The sequence below is a fragment of the Cherax quadricarinatus genome, chromosome 24, assembly GCF_038502225.1.
Source record: "Cherax quadricarinatus isolate ZL_2023a chromosome 24, ASM3850222v1, whole genome shotgun sequence".
Taxonomy (NCBI): Eukaryota; Metazoa; Arthropoda; class Malacostraca; order Decapoda; family Parastacidae; genus Cherax; species Cherax quadricarinatus.
The window spans coordinates 26,618,370-26,636,551 of NC_091315.1; the positions used below are offsets into that span (position 1 = coordinate 26,618,370).

At 38.3% G+C, this 18,182-nt stretch overlaps 1 protein-coding gene across 6 annotated transcripts in view; it reads left to right on the plus strand.

Moving 5' to 3' along the window:
- Positions 1–18,182, plus strand: part of Nrg (Neuroglian) — a 434,360-nt gene that overhangs the window by 339,364 nt on the left and 76,814 nt on the right. For all 6 annotated transcript variants that reach the window (XR_011392382.1, XM_070088294.1, XM_070088293.1 and 3 more), the window contains 2 exons: positions 7,919–8,108; positions 10,351–10,604. Coding sequence is in view for 5 of the 6 variants with exons in the window: in XM_070088294.1 (XP_069944395.1) it covers positions 7,919–8,108; positions 10,351–10,604 (444 nt within the window). In the remaining variant the exon portion in view is untranslated. The remainder of the gene's footprint in view (positions 1–7,918; positions 8,109–10,350; positions 10,605–18,182) is intronic.

Sequence of the window (18,182 nt, forward strand, 5' to 3'; positions counted from 1 at the left end):
GACGTGCTGTTGGAGTGTGAGCAAAGTAACATTTATGAAGGGGTTCAGGGAAACCGGCAGGCCGGACTTGAGTCCTGAAGATGGGAAGTACAGTGCCTGCACTCTGAAGGAGGGGTGTTAATGTTGCAGTTTAAAAACTGTAGTGTAAAGCACCCTTCTGGCAAGACAGTGATGGAGTGAATGATGGTGAAAGGTTTTTCTTTTTCGGGCCACCCTGCCTTGGTGGGAATCGGCCAGTGTGATAATAATAAAAAAAATAATTATTAACATAGGCAAGTAATGAAAGCAGCCTTTTTCATAATTTCTGAAAAGAAGAATGTCTAGAAAGTCAGTGAAATCTTATACAGTGGAACCTCGGTATGTGACCTTAATTCATTCTAGAAGGCTGTTCGAGTGCCGTTCCATTTGAGTATCAAACAAGTTCTTCCCAACCAGTTTTCTGTTTGGTTGGGTTGGCTGTTATCACTAATCTTCGTAAGCTCCATGGTGACTTATTTATACAAATAATACAAAAAAAAAAAAATGCGAAGAAACACGAAATAATTTACGGCGAAGTTCTGGCTGGTCATATTTGTTTGGTCGAGTGCTGAGCTTTGTTCAATTAGGGAGCTGGTGATATACCGAGGTTCCACAGTACAGTGGGCCTCCGGTTTACGATATTATTTCATTCCAGAAGTATGTTCAGGTGCCAGTACTGACCGAATTTGTTCCCATAAGGAATATTGTGAATTAGATTAGTCCATTTCAGACCCCTAAACATACACATACAAACGCACTTACATAAATACACTTTAGGGAGGTGATCGTAAACCGGGGGTCCACTGTATATGATTTATTAATCCTTTCATTGTCACAACCCCTGAAGTTAAAAGTACTGACAGTGTCCCATCAAAAGTGTGAAATTTGATTGACAATTTCTGGAGTTACGCAAGTGCTAAGTTAGTCTGGGTGCAATTTACGCATCAGTGATTTCGCTGAATTTGACTCCTATTTTAACCCAGTTTCAATGCTCAGTTTGGCACAATTTCTGTTTTGCTAATATACTCTCTGTTCTACTGATTCAGCACTTAAGAAACTGCCTATTCAACTATTAGAACTACCCTGTAATGTGCACAGAAATTGGTAATTTGGCCAATTTTGCTGAAAATTTCAAAATTTCAAATTTAAAAGGCTTAATATCAACACTTTAGGCATTCCAGCAACTATAAAAACCTTTCCTATGCTCATTAATCACATCCCCATCCTCTCCTATATTACCCTTGCCCTCCACTTTGAATCCATGATAAAAAAAGGAAAAAGTTTTAGCCTATTTATCAAATAATGAAATCTTCTTTCAACAACTGACCGTATCCCACCGAGGCAGGGTGGCCCAAAAAGAAAAACGAAAGTTTTTCTTTTTAACTCTAGTAGTGTATACAGGAAAAGGGGTTACTAACTCTTTGCTCCTGGCATTTTAGTCGCCTCTTACGACACACACGGCTTACGGAGGAAGAATTCTGTTCTTCTTCCCCATGGAGATAAGAGGAAATAAACAAGAACTAGTAAGAAAATAGAATAAAATCCAGAGGGGTGTGTATATATATATGCTTGTACATGCAAATGTAGTGTAACCATGGTGTAAGTAGAAGTAGCAAGATGTACCTGAAGTCTTGCATGTTTATGAGACAGAAAAAAGACACCAACAATCCTGCCATCATGTAAAACAATTACAGACTTCCATTTTACACTAACTTGGCAGGACGGCAGTACCTCCCTGGGTGGTTGCTGTCTACCAACCTACTACCTACCTACAATACTTGTGTAATATATATTTATATTCGCTCCTGTGTGGGCCTCTGCCCATTTCTCTGTGTCACATGACTTCGCTTGAACAGCACCTGGCCCCAGCCATAGGCCAGCATTTAAGATCAGACCAGGATAGGGGAAAGATGTACAAAAGGCTGGGCTTCGTGTAATTCTGCTAATACAAGATAACAGACCATCCATTTGTCATTGCTACTATATTCCATAACTCCAAACCCCTTCATAAATCATGGTAGTAGACCCACTGTCTCATGTCTAGGCCAAAATTTATTGCTCATTGTTTGAGGAAGGAGCTGACCTCAAAACTAGCAGTGCTGGTGTCAGTAACGTAGGTCTACGTAAGAGATTTTCCTGAGGGAGGGTAAGGCCTCCCTATACTCCCCAGTCTGTTTTGTGGATTTTTAATTATACAGTGGACCCCCGCATAACGATCACCTCCGAATGCGACCAATTACGTAAGTGTATTTATGTAAGTGCGTTTGTATGTGTATGTTTGGGGGTCTGAAATGGACTAATCTACTTCACAATATTCCTTATGGGAACAAATTCGGTCAGTACTGGCACCTGAACATACTTCTGGAGTGAAAAAATATCGTTAACCGGGGGTCCACTGTATTAATTATATTAAATTATATTAGTTATGTTTCATTATCCAAGAAATGGAGTAAATCTTCTGTTTTGTGTGCAATGAAGATTTAAAAATGGAAGGCAAGTGTATTATAGGAGAGGCCTGGGGGACATGAGTAATGTTTTAGTGAAAAGAATGTCTAATTTATTTATTTTAGACTATTTTTAAATTACTCTTCTTCTTTCAACAAACCGGCCATATCCCACCATATTTATACAAGAAAAGGAGATACTAGCTCCTTGCTCCCGGCATAATTGCCTCTTATGACACTCATGGCTTATGGAAGAAGAGTTCTGTTTCACTTCCCAATGGAGATAAGAGGAAATAAATAAGACCAAGAACCAGTAAGAAAATAGAAGAAAACCCAGAGGGGTGTATGTATATACATGTAGCAGGACTTTCCTGAAATCTTGCATGTTTATGAGACAGAAAAAAGACACCAGCAATCCTACCATCATGTAAAACAATTACAGGTTTCGATTTTACACACGCCTTTTTAAATTAATATTTTGGAATTTTGTGTAAAATTGGCCAAGTTAATGAATTGTGCACTTTAGAGTACAGCCTCTCCTCACTTAATGACAGGGTTCCATTCCTAAGAATAGGTTGGTAAGCAAATTGGTCATTAACCCTTTCAGGGTTTCTGACGTACTAGTACGGCTTACGCACCAGGGTTTTTGATGTACTAGTACGCCTAAATTCTAGCACCCTCAAATCTAGTGATAGAAAGCTGGTAGGCCTACATGTGAAAGAATGGGTCTATGTGGTCAGTGTGTGCAATATAAAAAAAAAAAATCCTGCAGCACACAGTGCATAATGAGAAAAAAAACTTTGACAGTGTTTTTGGTTTAAAACAGCAACTTTGGACTGTATTTTCGTATGGTATTTATGATGGTATTCTAGTTTTCCTGGTCTCATTTTATAGAATGGAAGACATATTACACAAATTGAGACAATTTTGATTGGTTTTACAATGAAAAGTACCTTGAAATTGAGCTCAAAGTAGCAGAAATCTTCGATTTTTGCCAAAGTTCAAAAGTAAACAAATCATGCTACGCGTCCAATGCACGTCAACTGGTGAGCCTAATACTGTATTCTTTCACAAGTGCGCTGATATTATTTATACCATTTCTAGTGGCTTAGCGCTTCTTTTTGATTATAATAATAATATACTATTTCTACACTAATGCAGTAGTCTGCATAACAGTAAATCTTTACTTTTTGTGAGATTAAAAATTCAAAGTGGAAAGCAAAAGAATGTAAGAGGGGCATGGGGATGTGACTAATGAACAGAGGAAATGTTATTTTAATGCCAGGAATGTCTTTCTTGTTTATTCTGGACCCTATTTGGAAATTGGCATCTTTTGAAATTTGTGTGAAATTGGCAAAATTGCTAAATTCTGACCACTGTATTGGATAGTTGAAATTGGTAAATGGGTGGTTTCTTGTACTCATTCGATAGAAAAAATGGAGTTTTAGTGAAATAGTTGTGATTTCTGTTGACTAGTACACTGGAATTGGCCGAAAATAGGGCTCAAAGTGGGCAAAATCGCCGATGCACAAACATCGTGTAGACCGCTATCTTCGCAAGAGCATAATTCCGTAAGTTTTCCAACAAATTTCATACTTTTGGTGTCATTATGATCGGGAAAAGATTCTCTATGTTTTCATAAGATTTTTTTTTTTTTTTTTTAAATTTGTCGACCCTGAGAACAAGTCTGGGAGAGGGCCTGTCGACCCTGAAAGGGTTAACCCTTTGACTGTTTTGGTCGTATATATACGTCTTATGAGCCACCGTTTTTGACGTATATTTACTCAAATTCTAGTGGCTTCAAATCAAGCAGGAGAAAGCTGGTAGGCCCACATGTGAGAGAATGGGTCTGTGTGGTCAGTGTGCACCATATAAAAAAAAAAATCCTGCAGCACGCAGTGCATAATGAGAAAAAAAAAACTGACCGTTTTTTTTTTTTTAATTAAAATGCCGAATCTGTGGTCTATTTTCGTATAGTATTTATGGTTGTATTCTCATTTTCTTGGTCTCATTTGATAGAATGGAAAACATATTATAGAAATAGAGGTGATTTTGACTGGTTTTACTATGAAAAGAATCTTGAAATGGAGCTCAAAGTAGGGGAAATGTTTGATTTTTGCTGATGTTCAAAAGTAAACAATGTCATTTTCCAATAATGTTCAAGTAGCCATTCTAATATGCAGTCATGAATGGGTTGACATTATTTATACAATTATTACAGTATTGCAGTAGTCTGCATAACAGTATATCTTCTGTTTTTTGTTTGAATAAAAATTCAAAATAGAAAGCAAGAGTAATATCAGAGGGGCCTGGAGACATGACTGATGAACAAATAAAATGTTATTTTAGAGCCAGAAATGTCTGCATTGTTCATTCTGAGCCCTATTTTGAAATTGTCATATTTTTTAATTTTCATGAAATTGGCCAAATTGCAAATTTCTGACCACAATATTGGGTAGTTGAAATCGGTAAATGGGCAGTTTGTCATACTCAGTCATATATGAAAAAATGGAGTTCTAAAGATATAGCAATGAGTTTGGTCGACTGGAACAACGGAATTAGCCGAAAATAGGGCTCAGAGTGGGTGAAATCGGCGATTCGTAAATATCGCCGAGGTCGCTAACTTCACGAGAGCATAATTCCATCAGTTTTTCATCAGATTTTGTTCTTTTGGTGTCATTACAATCGGGAAAAGATTCTCTATCATTTCATGGGAAAAAATAATTTTTTTTTTTTAAATTTTGCGACACCAGGAGACACCTCAGGATTTGGGGTTGCGTCAGTGAAGGGGTTAAGCAAGGAGTATACTATACTGGTAGTGAGTTTGTGTCATCCAACTTTAGATATTTTTTAATGCCACCTTTGCACCATTTTAAGCATTTCTAGTATATTTTTAAATGTTTATACAGTAGTGTACTGTATACTGTAATAAACAGAATAAAAATCAGCTCCAATGTACATTACTTAGGTTTGCATACTGGTTGGAGAGCTGGTTGTAAGTCTGAGTGGTTGGTAAACGAGAACGTCGCTGAGTGAGGAGAGGCTGTAATTGAAAAAGGTTGACTGGGTCAACCATTTCAACTACAGTCTTGATAGGATGGAAGGCATACTTGGGAAATAGCTACAAATTTGGTCAAATGGAGTAATGGAATTAGTTTCAAATAGTACTCAAAAGTGGGCGACATCGCCAATACGTAAATTTCGCCAAGACCACAAAATTTGCACCTGCATAATTCAGTAAGTTTTCCTTCAAATTTTGTTATTTTGGTGTCATTACCTTCAGAAAGAGATTCCCTACAGTGAAAGTGTTAAATATATAAATATTAATTCTTAAAAATTTTGATTACACTGTAGATGTAGGTTGTGCTGTGTTAGCATTTCAGTATATTGAAATTACATCTAAGCAGTGAGTGGTAAATTTGGGCTAGATATTTGAGAATGGGTCTATTCAGTGAGTGTGCATCATATAAAAAAAAATCCTGGCCCACAGAACACATGATGGGGAAAAAAACTACGGCTATGTGTATTTGGTAAAAAACAGAATTTATGGTGTATTTTCAGATGGTTCTTGTGATTGTATTCTAGGTTTCTTGGTATCATTTGATAGAATGGAAGATGTATTACAGAAATGGAGATGATTTTGATTGGTTTCAGGACTGGAAGTAGCTTGAAATTGAGCTCAGAGTAACAGAAATGTTCAATTTTTGCTGACATTCCAGAGGACACAAATTGCATCACTCATCCAATATGCATCCAACTGATTAGTCTAATACACATTCACAAATGTGCTGACATTATACAATTATTACAATAATGCAACAATCTGCATAACAGTAAATCTTCTATTTTTTGTGTGAATAAAAATTCTAAATGATAAGAAAGTGTAATATAGGGAAAGCCTGGGGACATAACTAATGAACAGAGGAAATGTTGCTTAGTGCCAGGAATGTCTACATTGCTTATTCTGGACCCTATTTTTAAATTGGAATGTAAAATTGGCTAAATTACTGATTTCTGGTCACTTTATTGGATAGTTGAAATAGTTAAATGGATAGTTTCTTATACTCAGTTGATGGAATGGAAGGCATAATAATGAATAGCTAAAAGTTTGGTCGACTGGAACAATGGAATCGGCTTAAAATAGGAATTGAAGTAGGCAAAATTACCGGTGCATCAATACCACCGAGACAGCTAACTTTGTGGCAGTGTAATTCTGTAAATTTTCCATCAAATTTCATAGTTTTGGTGTCATTTCTTTCGGAAAAACAATATCATTTTGTGTGATTTTTTTTTTTTAATACTTGGACCCTGAGAGTAATTTTCCGATCAGGGGTCTGGACCCTGAAAGGATTAAACACCCAACCAAAATTTACATATTTTTTACTTATAATTTGGGCAAAAATGTATGATAATGGTCCTGACGATGACAAGAAAGGCAATGAAAGCAGGAGAATATGGAAATATTGCATGTTGTTTATCTCCCTAACATGCATATCAGAAACAGGTTTATAGACACTGCTTTGTAAGTGAAAGCCAGTGTGGGAGACAGAATTATAGAATGTGTAATCACTGCATGTGTTGGTTGCCTCTGCCAGGAAACAGTATGCATTATTTCCCACCCATCACATCCCAGAAAATGTAGAATATTGTTTAGGTGTTGATTTTGCTTTAAAAAAGTTATTTGGCTATAGCTTTGTGAAACCTAGTACCCAGGGAGGTACTACCGTCCTGCCAAGTTAGTGTAAAATGAAAGCCTGTAATTGTTTTACATGGTGGTAGGATTGCTGGTGTCTCTTTTCTGTCTCATAAACATGCAAGATTTCAGGTACGTCTTGCTACTTCTACTTAGGTCACACTATACATCCATGTACAAGCATATATATATATATATACACACACTGCCAATATTGGCAGTTTGGAGGGATATGTTGTGTATCTTTATGCTTATATGCTTCTAAACTGTTGTATTCTGAGCACCTCTGCAAAAACAGTGATAATGTGTGAGTGTGGTGAAAGTGTTGAATGATGATGAAAGTATTTTCTTTTTCTTTCTTTTTTGGGTCACCCTGCCTCGGTGGGAGACGGCCGACTTGTTGAAAAAAAAACACACACACACACACCCTCTGGGTTTTCTTCTATTCTCTTACTAGTTCTTGTTCTTTGTATTTCCTCTTATCTCCTTGGGGAAGTGGAGCAGAATTCTTCCTCCGTAAGCTATGCGTGTCATAAGAGGCGATTAAAATGCCGGGAACAAAGGACTAGTAACCTCTTCGCCTGTGTACATTACTAAAGTTGAAAAGAGAAACTTTTGTTTTTCTTTTTGGGCCAACCTGCTTCGATGGGATATGGCCAGTTTGTTGAAAGAAGAAAAAAGCTTTGTGAACCATATTTAGCACTTAGTTTTGATTTTAATTATAATACATGAACCATAAGTGTAATAAGCGTTGATTTTGCAGATTCAGACTTGGACTGAAAATGAAAGTGAAGAGAAGGCACGAGATATCATTGTGGAAAATAACAATGAACCAAGTGCTCTTGTCACCTCATTTGTTCCATTCACCAAAAACTTTGTCCGTGTGCTAGTGTTCAATGGTGCTTATGATGGTCCTCCCAGTGAATCTATCAGCTTTGTAACACCAGAAGGCAGTAAGTTTTTGCAACAGTTTGTCTCTGATTTCCATGTAATGCCATCATTATTCGCTTATTCCCTCATCCTATATTTTTACTGTAATCTGCTTCTCCTTTCCTCATATACATTATATGTACATATTTACTTATATGTATATGCTTTCATCCATAGTATCTATATTACCTTAATTATTTTTATTAATTTCTTTAACTGATATATACTGTACCTGTATTCCAGTTCCTCATTTCATCTCATTTATAATGTTTGTTGTTTTCCACTAACATAATGACACACTAGAGAAAATGCTGTCAATCATTTATTCAGTATTTGTCTTGCTAGAAGTGTGCATTTCTCACAATTCGAATGACCTTAAAATTGCAACATCCCCACTCACCCTTCAAAGTGCAGGTGCTGTACCTCTCACCTCCATAATTCTAGCCCACTAACTGCTGTCCTTAAATGCCTTCACAATGTTACTTTACAATCAACAGCACTTAAATATACATTATGCTTTTTAGCTGGAACTTGCTGACGATTTTTAAAACACAATCGTTTTTGCCTAATAGTCTTGATTGCATATTAATTTTGGCTATAGTTGTGAGAAACTCTGAAGATTATAAAATTAACATTATTTCATTTAGGTTAAATATACTAAATTTATTCTGGGCTTAGAGTGGATAGGATTAAATTATATAAATTTATTAAGGTTAAGTCAGGATGCTACTGCATATACTTGGCTATAACCTCCCTCCTGTATGTATAGGTTGACTTGACTTGCCAAAAAATTCCTTAATCTTCATATATCTCGCATGCATGTATAACCTAGTTTTTGAGGCACTTGAAAAGGGGTTATATGATTCTGATGCAAAATATATTCCACCCTAAACTTGGATGAAAATACTGAAAAACTAAAAATGGTGCTGAAAACTTGATAGACATAAACAGCAAATGGAATCTTAATTTCAGACAAATGTTTTGCCTGTGCAGCAGACTTTTTTTTTTTTGAAGTCTGATAGATTATGCCTTATGGTAGCACAGTATATAGACAAAAGACAGGAATATAGTGTGGTATGCATATAAGAATTAACCAGAAATTTAGGAGCACTGCTAATGGCCTGTTATCCTGTGTTGGGTATTTAAATCCTGAGACAGATTGTTATAATGAGTTGTACCATGGTGAGTAGTAGCATTAAATTTTATCAGCAGCATGGTTGTACCACTATTACTTTCCATGGTACAAATCAGTATGACACTATCTCTCAGAATTTATCCAATGTGGACCAGTAGACCATTAATAGTAGTCAATTTTTTGCCTAATTCCTGAAATTGCCTTGAATAAACCTGCTGAAAAAAAAAATTGTCTGTAAGGAAGCTTTCAGCTTCTGCTTGTGTGTGTTTATCAACTACAATCTGTTGTTGTAGACACACTATTATTAGACCTTCCTAGGCAGGTCTAGTTACACTCAGCTATTATATAAGAATAGAGAAGCACTGCAATAGGCCTACTGACCAATGCTAAGTAGGTTTTGCCCTCCAGCTATTACATAAGAACATGGTAAAGGAGCACTGCAGCAAACTGATTCCTTACATTGGAGTGGGGATGCACTGTAGTAAGCCCACCACTGGTTCATGGATGAAAGAAATGTAAATTTATTATTTATGTGTACTAGCAGTCATTCTGCTAGTACACATCAGTGGATGACTGGAGGAGAGGATTGGGGAATGGGCAGGTGACATCCTCTCCCATACAGTCACCCTCAGCACTCCTCCACACTATAAACTGAACAATATGTATTTATTTATTTATAACCTTGAATTGAATTTCATTAATAAACTGAAAGGAAATAAAATATTGGCTAGTCTTGAGGATGAGAAGAGTGGCAAATTCGGCAATTGCAATGATCAGCCATTGTAAATAAATGGTTAAGGAGAGGATTGGGCGAGTGACATCGTCTTATCACTTAGAGTACTAACGCACATCTCAATCTCATTTCCCACACCTTCCCCTCATTATATGCTCTATGTTTACAGCTAATGCCCTCAGTGTTCTTAGTGAGAGGGTGGAGAGCATATGTATTGTCCTGCCTTGATTAGTTTTTGTAAAAATAAAATTTGCATGATTAATATATAAATCCATGAATTTGTCTTACAGTAGAAATCAGATTTGGTTTGTTTAACTGATATTGTATTGATTATAGCAATCTACTGGTTTAGGCTGATATCATAAATTCTACTAATATTTTGTAACATTCATTGCAGAGCCTGGACCTGTTGATTCTCTTGATGCTATTCCTATGGGATCATCTGCATTCTTCCTCCTTTGGAAAAAGCCTAAACAACCAAATGGTATTTTGACTGGTTACCACATCTACTATCAAGAGGTTAAAGGCACTAATACAGGCCCTCAGTCTGAACGTGATCCACCCATAAATGATCCCCTGTTAACAAGGGCTAAACTTGCATCTCTGAAGCCAGGAACAAAGTACCGTATTACAATCAGGGCACGCACTGCAGTAAGTAATGTTCTTTTTTTTTTTTTTTAAATTGTTGGTATTTGTGCTGTGTAGTTACATCATTTCCATATTTTTATAGTAAAATTACCTGATCTTTTACTCATGTTTAGGACTACTTACCTTTTCTTTCAGAGAGTTCTAAAATATACAACTAACCCATGATGTGCAGATAAATTTTTAAGTGGAATTTTGGTCTGCTCTGGACTGTTATTAACCCCTTGGAGGTCTGTGCCTTAATACAGTGGACCCTCGACAAAATTGGGTAACAATGCATTTTTGCGTAAAAACATTGGCTCGACCAATGATGAAAAACTCAGGTAAGAACATTAGTCCCGAATGCGTCCGCCTTCTGCCGTCCAGCCTGAGCGCCTCAGCTGCCCTGCCTTCAGCTAGTGTGCCATTGTTTACAAGCCAGGGCGGATGGTTTCACGCATACATGCGATATATTTTGTATTATTCCATTGTTTTTTAGTGGGTGGTTTCTTGTACTCATTTGATAGAATGGAAGGAATACTAGCAAAATAACTATGAGTTTGGTCAACTGGAACAAGGGAATTGGCCTAAAATAGGACTCAAAGAGGGCAGAATTGCCACTGCATAAATATCGCCGAGACCGCTGATTTTGTGAAAGTGTAGTTCTGGAAGATTTCCATCAAATTTCATATTTTTCTCTTCTCATTTCATAAGAAATTTTTTTGGAAAATTCTTGGACCCTGAGAGCAATTGTCTGATCAGGGGTCTGGATCCTGAAAGGGTAAGTCATATTCCAGACACCCAAAAATATGAACAAAAAATACATTTTTTAAAGATTAACTATAGTTTTACATGCGCAAAACAATGAGAACTAAATAAAATAAATAAATGAACAGTTAAATCACTAATACATACCTTTATTGAAGACTCTTGTTGGCATATGGAAGACAGGGAGGACTGATTATTATTTGGAAGGGGAATCCCCCCTCCATAAGGACTTTAGGTATCAAAGCCCTCTCTGGGTTTACTTCCTTTCTTTGTCTTTTACTGCCACTAGGACCAGCTTGAGTGTCACTGTACCCCTATCACAAAAAACTGTCCAGAGAGCTCTGTTTCTGGTGTGTCTCTCTGAGATTTGCCTGAAGTGGGACAAGGTTTTGTCACTGAACATATTTCAGATATGGCTTGGTCAGGGTGACATTTCTCCACAAAACTTTGCAGCTCACTCCACTTTGCACATATGTCCTTAATCACTGAAGAAGGCACATTCTTCCCTCTCTTCCTCCTCTGAAGCAATTTCTTCAGCTGTGGTTTGTTGCTGTTCCAGATGAAGGTCTTGCAGCTCTTCAGTGGTTAGCTCTTCTCTGTGGTCCTCCACCAACTCTTCCACATCCTGGCCACTTGCATCCAACCCCATGGACTTCCCCAAAGACACAGTAGATTCCACAACAGGCGTAGGGTCATCAGGGTCAGCCTCAAACCCTTCAAATTCTTTGTCGACGGCACATTCTGGCCACAATTTTCTCCAAGCAGAGTTCAAAGTCCTGGAAGTCACTCCCTATGAAGCCTTACCTATAAGGCTTATGCAGTGGAGGATATTGAAGTGATTCCTCCAGAACTCTCTTAGGGTCAAGTCAGTGTCTGAAGTCACTTCAAAGCACCGTCGAAATGATGCTTTCATGTAGTTTTTTTTTTTTTTAAGTTAAAAATGACCTGCTGGTCTATGGGCTGGATGAGAGGAGTGGTCTTAGGAGGCAAGAACTTCACTGTTATGAAACTGAAGTCCCTAAACAAATGGTCTTCCAAGTTTGGAGGATGAGCAAGAGCATTGTCCAATACCAGGAGGAACTTGCGTGGCAAATTATTTTCCTGGAGGTATTTTTTCACACTGGGGCCAAACACTTTATGGATCTAGTCAATGAAAATTTGCCTTGTGACCCATGCCTTATTATTAGCTTTCCACAACACACACAATTTACTTTTGATGATATTGTCTTTCTTGAACACACTGGGATTTTCAGTGATACACCAATAAAGGCTTCACTTTGAAATCCTTACTAGCGTTACCACAGAACTAAAGGGTAAGCCTGTCTTTTATAGGCTTGTGTCCTGGCAGTGCCTTTTCTGCCTGCGTGATGTAGGTCCTCTTTGGCATTTTCTTCCAAAAGAGACCTGTTTCGTCACAACTGAACATGTGTTGGGGGAAGAATCCTTCAGCCTCTACGTACCCTTTGAATTCATCAGCAAATGCTTTAGCTGCACATTCGTCAGAACTTGCAGCCTCGCCATGCCCTACAGCACTGTGTATGGCACTACGCTTCTTAAATCTCTCAAACCAGCCTTTGCTGGCCCAAAATTCACTAACAGCAGCACTCGTTCCAGGCATTTTCTTTACGAGATCCACATGCAACTGCCTTGCCTTTTCACAAATGATTGACTCCACAACACTGTCTCCCGTTAATTGTTTTTCGTCGATCCATACCAGCAATAACTTCACATCTTTGATTATTGGTGACCTTTGTTTCGTTAGCACATTTACCCCTTTCGCAACATTAGCCTCCTTGATTTTTACTTTCTTTGCCAGGATGGAAGTGATTGTTGATTTGGATTTCCCGTACATCCTGGCAAGCTCAAGCACTTGAACACCACTCTTGTACTTTGCTACAGTTTCTTTCTTAAATTCCATTGCGTTTCTCATTTTCTTTACCAAAGGAGCTTTACTGGGAACTTTCTTTGGGCCCATGGTGGTTTTTTTTGCAGTTGCACTCAATCAGTAACCACAATAAACAAGGGATTATAGCGAAATGTTTGGATGAATGCGCGGAGCCTTCCTCACTCACCCAGACACACAGCCAGACTGACTTATGAATGTGGTGGAGTGGGGGTGGACGTGTCAAATACAGCCGATCTTCAAAGTGACGGCCGACAACTGGGATAGAATTTTGGCCAAAAAAGCGGCCGAAATCAGAATTGGCTGAAATTCGGAACGGCTGACAACCGAGGGTCCACTGTATTCTCAAATGCTCAAAGCAGAACACTTGTGACGTAACCTAATGATTTCTTCTCTTCCTGCCTCTTCTCCTTTCCTATTTTTCTTTGTTTTCATTCCTTCTGCCTAGGTTTGTTCTGTCTTGTTTTTGTCCCACCCTTGTAGGCCATTAGCTTTTCGGCAGTGCTCGTTTTTCTTGTCTTTAGACTTACTCCACTACTACTACTAATGCCTCCCTTCACTTCCCTTTCTGTCTACCACTACTCTCTCTACTACTGCTTCCACTACCAGCATTACCTCTAATGCTACTACTACAGTCCTCCTTTCTTCCATCCCTGTCCCCCTATTCAATATATGCTGGCTCCCTCACCTTCTTGTATTAGTGTGACTTACAAATCATCCTGCAACATTGTCATAAGCTTCTCTCTATGTGCAGGTTGTTTGTGTATCTTCAAAGTTGCTACTTTACACCAATTACAAGGTCAAAGGTTTGCTTTTCTCATCATGTACCATGTTGGGACAAGATTTTTTTTATATACTAAGCACACCCACTGCACAGACTCATTCGCTCATGTCTAGGCCAAAATTTACTGTGTTCAGCACATTTGAGGGTGCTGCTCTTAAAATGTAGATCTACGTGAATGATACTGGCATCAGTAACGAGCTGTTGGAGTGTGAGGAGAGTAATATTTTGTGAAGGGATTCAGGGAAACCAGTAAGCCATACAACAACAACAGTAATAATGTAATATTATTATTATTATTTTTTTTTTTTTAACAAGTTGGCCGTCTCCCACCGAGGCAGGGTGACCCAAAAAGAAAATACTTTCATCATCATTCAACACTTTCACCTCACTCATACATAATCACTGTTTTTGCAGAGGTGCTCAGAATACAACAGTTTAGAAGTATATATGTATAAAGGTTGGAAGGAGGGGGTAAAGGAGGTTTTGTGTGCGAGGGGCTTGGACTTCCAGCAGGCATGCGTTAGCGTGTTTGATAGGAGTGAATGGAGACAAATGGTTTTTAATACTTGACGTGCTGTTGGAGTGTGAGCAAAGTAACATTTATGAAGGGGTTCAGGGAAACCGGCAGGCCGGACTTGAGTCCTGGAGATGGGAAGTACAGTGCCTGCACTCTGAAAGAGGGGTGTTAATGTTGCAGTTTAAAAACTGTAGTGTAAAGCACCCTTCTGGCAAGACAGTGATGGAGTGAATGATGGTGAAAGTTTTTCTTTTTCGGGCCACCCTGCCTTGGTGGGAATTGGCCAGTGTCATAATAAAAATAAAAAATACACAACATATCCCTCCAAACTGCCAATATCCCAAAACTCCTCCTTTAAAGTGCAGGCATTATACTTCCCATTTCCAGGACTCAAGTCCAGCTATATAAAATAACTGGTTTCCCTGAATCCCTTCACTAAATATTACCCGCTCGCACTCCAACAGCTCGTCAGGTCCCAAATAACATTGGTCTCCATTCACTTCTATCCAACACGCTCACGCACGCTTGCTGGAAGTCCAAGCCCCTTGCCCACACAACCTCCTTTACCCCCTCCCTCCATCCCTTTCGAGGACGACCCCTACCCCACCTTCCTTCCCCTACAGATTTATACGCTCTCCATGTCATTCTGTTTGATCCATTCTCTCTAAATGACCAAACCACCTCAACAACCCCTCTTCAACCCTCTGATTAATACTTTTATTAGCTCCACACCTTCTCCTAATTTCCACACTCTGAATTTTCTGCATAATATTTACAGGACATCTCCACTGTCTCCAACCACCTCCTCGCTGCTGCATTTACAACACAAGCTTCACACTCGCATAAGAGTGTTGGTACCACTATACTTTCATACATTCCCTTCTTAGCCTCCATAGATAACGTTCTTTGTCTCCACATATACCTCAACGCACCACTCACCTTTTTTCCCTCATCAATTCTATGATTAACCTCATCCTTCATAAATCCATCTGCTGATGTGTCAACTCCCAAATACATGTATCTGAAAACATTCACTTCTTCCATACTCCTCTTCCCCAATTTGATATCCAATTTTTCTTTATCTAAATCATTTGATACCCTCATCACCTTACTCTTTTCTGTGTTTACTTTCAACTTTCTACCTTTGCACACACTCCCAAATTCGTCCACTAACCTCTGTAATTTTTCTTTAGAATCACCCATAAGCACAGTATCATCAGCAGAAAGTAACTGTGTCACTTCCCATTTTGTATTTGATTCCCCATAATTTAATTCCACCCCTCTCCTGAACACCCTAGCATTTACTTCTTTTACAACCCCATCTATATATTAAACAACCATGGTGACATTACACATCCCTGTCTAAGACCTACTTTTACCCTAACCTGAGCCTCACTGTCCTCATAAAAACTCTTTACAGCATTTAGTAACTTACCACCTATTCCATATACTTGCAACATCTGCCACATTGCTCCCCTATCCACTCTGTCATATGCATTTTCTAAATCCATAAATGCAAAGAAAACTTCCCTACCTTTATCTAGATACTGTTCACATTTATGCTTCAATGTAAACACCTGATCTACACATCCCCTACCCACTCTAAAACCTCCTTGCTCATCCGCAATCCTACATTCTGTCTTACCTCTAATTCCTTCATTAATAACCCTACCATACACTTTTCCTGGTATACTCAGTAAACTAATTCCTCTAACTTTTACGATCTCTTTTGTCCCTCTTTCCTTTATATAAAGGGACTACACATGCTCTCCGCCAATCCCTAGGTACCTTCCCCTCTTTCGTACATTTATTAAACAAAAATACCAACCACTCCAACACTATATCCCCCCTGCTTTTAACATTTCTGTCACGATCCCGTCAGTTCCAGCTGCTTTACCCCCTTTCATTCTACATAATGCCTCGTGCACCTCCCCCACACTTACATCCTGCTCTTCTTCATTCCTAAAAGATGGTATACCTCCCTGGCCAGTGCATGAAATTACCGCCTCCCTTTCTTCGTCGGCATTTAAAAGTTCCTCAAAGTATTCTCGCCATCTATCCAATACCTCCATCTCCCCATCTACTAACTCTCCTACTCTGTTTTTAACTGACAAATCCATTTGTTCCCTAGGCTTTCTTAACTTATTTAACTCACTCCAAAAATTTTTCTTATTTTCATTAAAATTTCTTGACAGTGCCTCTCCCATTTTCGGTTGTATATATACGTCTTCTGCACCACTGTTTCTGACGTATTTATACGCGTAAATTCTAGCGGCTTCAAATCAAGCGGGAGAAAGCTGGTAGGCGCACATGTGAATGGGTCTGTGTAGTCAGTGTTCACCACAAAAAAATCCTGCAGCATGCAGTGCGTAATGATAAAAAAAAAAAAAGACCGTTTTTTTGGATTAAAGCGCCAACTTTGAGGTGTACTTTTGTATAGTATTTATCATTGTATTCTCATTTTCATGGTCTCAGGTGATAAAATGGAAAACATATTGCAGAAATAGAGATGATTTTCATTACTTTAGCTATGAAAATGACCTCTAAATTGAGCTCAAAGTAGCGGAAATGTTTGATTTTAACCAATGTTCAGGTGCAAGCAAATCACACATGTCCAATACACTTCAACTGGGGAGTCGAATATTCTTTCACTAGTGCACTGACATTATTTATACCATTTTTACAATAATACAGTAGTCTGCATAACAGTAAATTTTGTATTTTTTTGTATGAATAAAAAATCAAAATAGAAAGCAATAGTAATATAAGAGGGGCCTAGAGACGTGATTAATGAACAGAGGATATGTTATTTTAGTGCCAAGAATGTCTACATTGTTTATTCTAGACCCTATTTTCAAATTGGCATATTTTTTATTTTGCATGAAATTGGCCAAATTGCCAATTTCTGACCACTTTATTTGGTAGTTCAAATCGGTAAATGGGTGGTTTCTTGTACTCAACAGATAGCAAAAATGGAGTTCTAAAGAAATAGCTATGAGTTTGGTCAACTGGAACAACGGAATTGGCCAAAAACAGGGCTCAAATTCGGCAAAATCGTCGATGCGTATGTCGCCGAGACCGCTAAGTTTGCGGGAGTGTAATTCCATGAGGTTTCGGCCGAATTTCGTACTTTTGGCGTCATTACCATCGGGAAAAGATTCTCTTTCATTTCATAAGAAAAAATAATTTTTTTTTTTCCCCAAAATTTATCGACATAGAATGAGTTTCAGAAAGGGGCCTGCGACAGTGAAAGGGTTAAATAGGTCTTAGACAAGGATGTGTGATGTCACCATGCTAGTTCAGTATATTTATAGATGGGGTTGAAAGAGAAGTGAATGCTCAGGTGTTGGCAAGAGGTGTGGGGTTTAAAGATAAAGAATCTAACACAAAGTGGGAGTTGTCACAGTTGCTTTTTGCTGATGACACTGTGCTTTTGGGAAATTCTGAAGAGAAGTTGCAGAGGTTAGTGGATGAGTTTGGTAGGGTATGTAAAAGAAGAAAATTAAAAGTGAATATAGGAAAAAGTAAGGTGATGAGGATTAAAAAAAGTTAGGTGACGAAAGATTGGGTATCAGATTGGAGGGAGAGAGTATGGAGGTGAGTGTATTCAGATATTTAGGAGTGGACATGTCA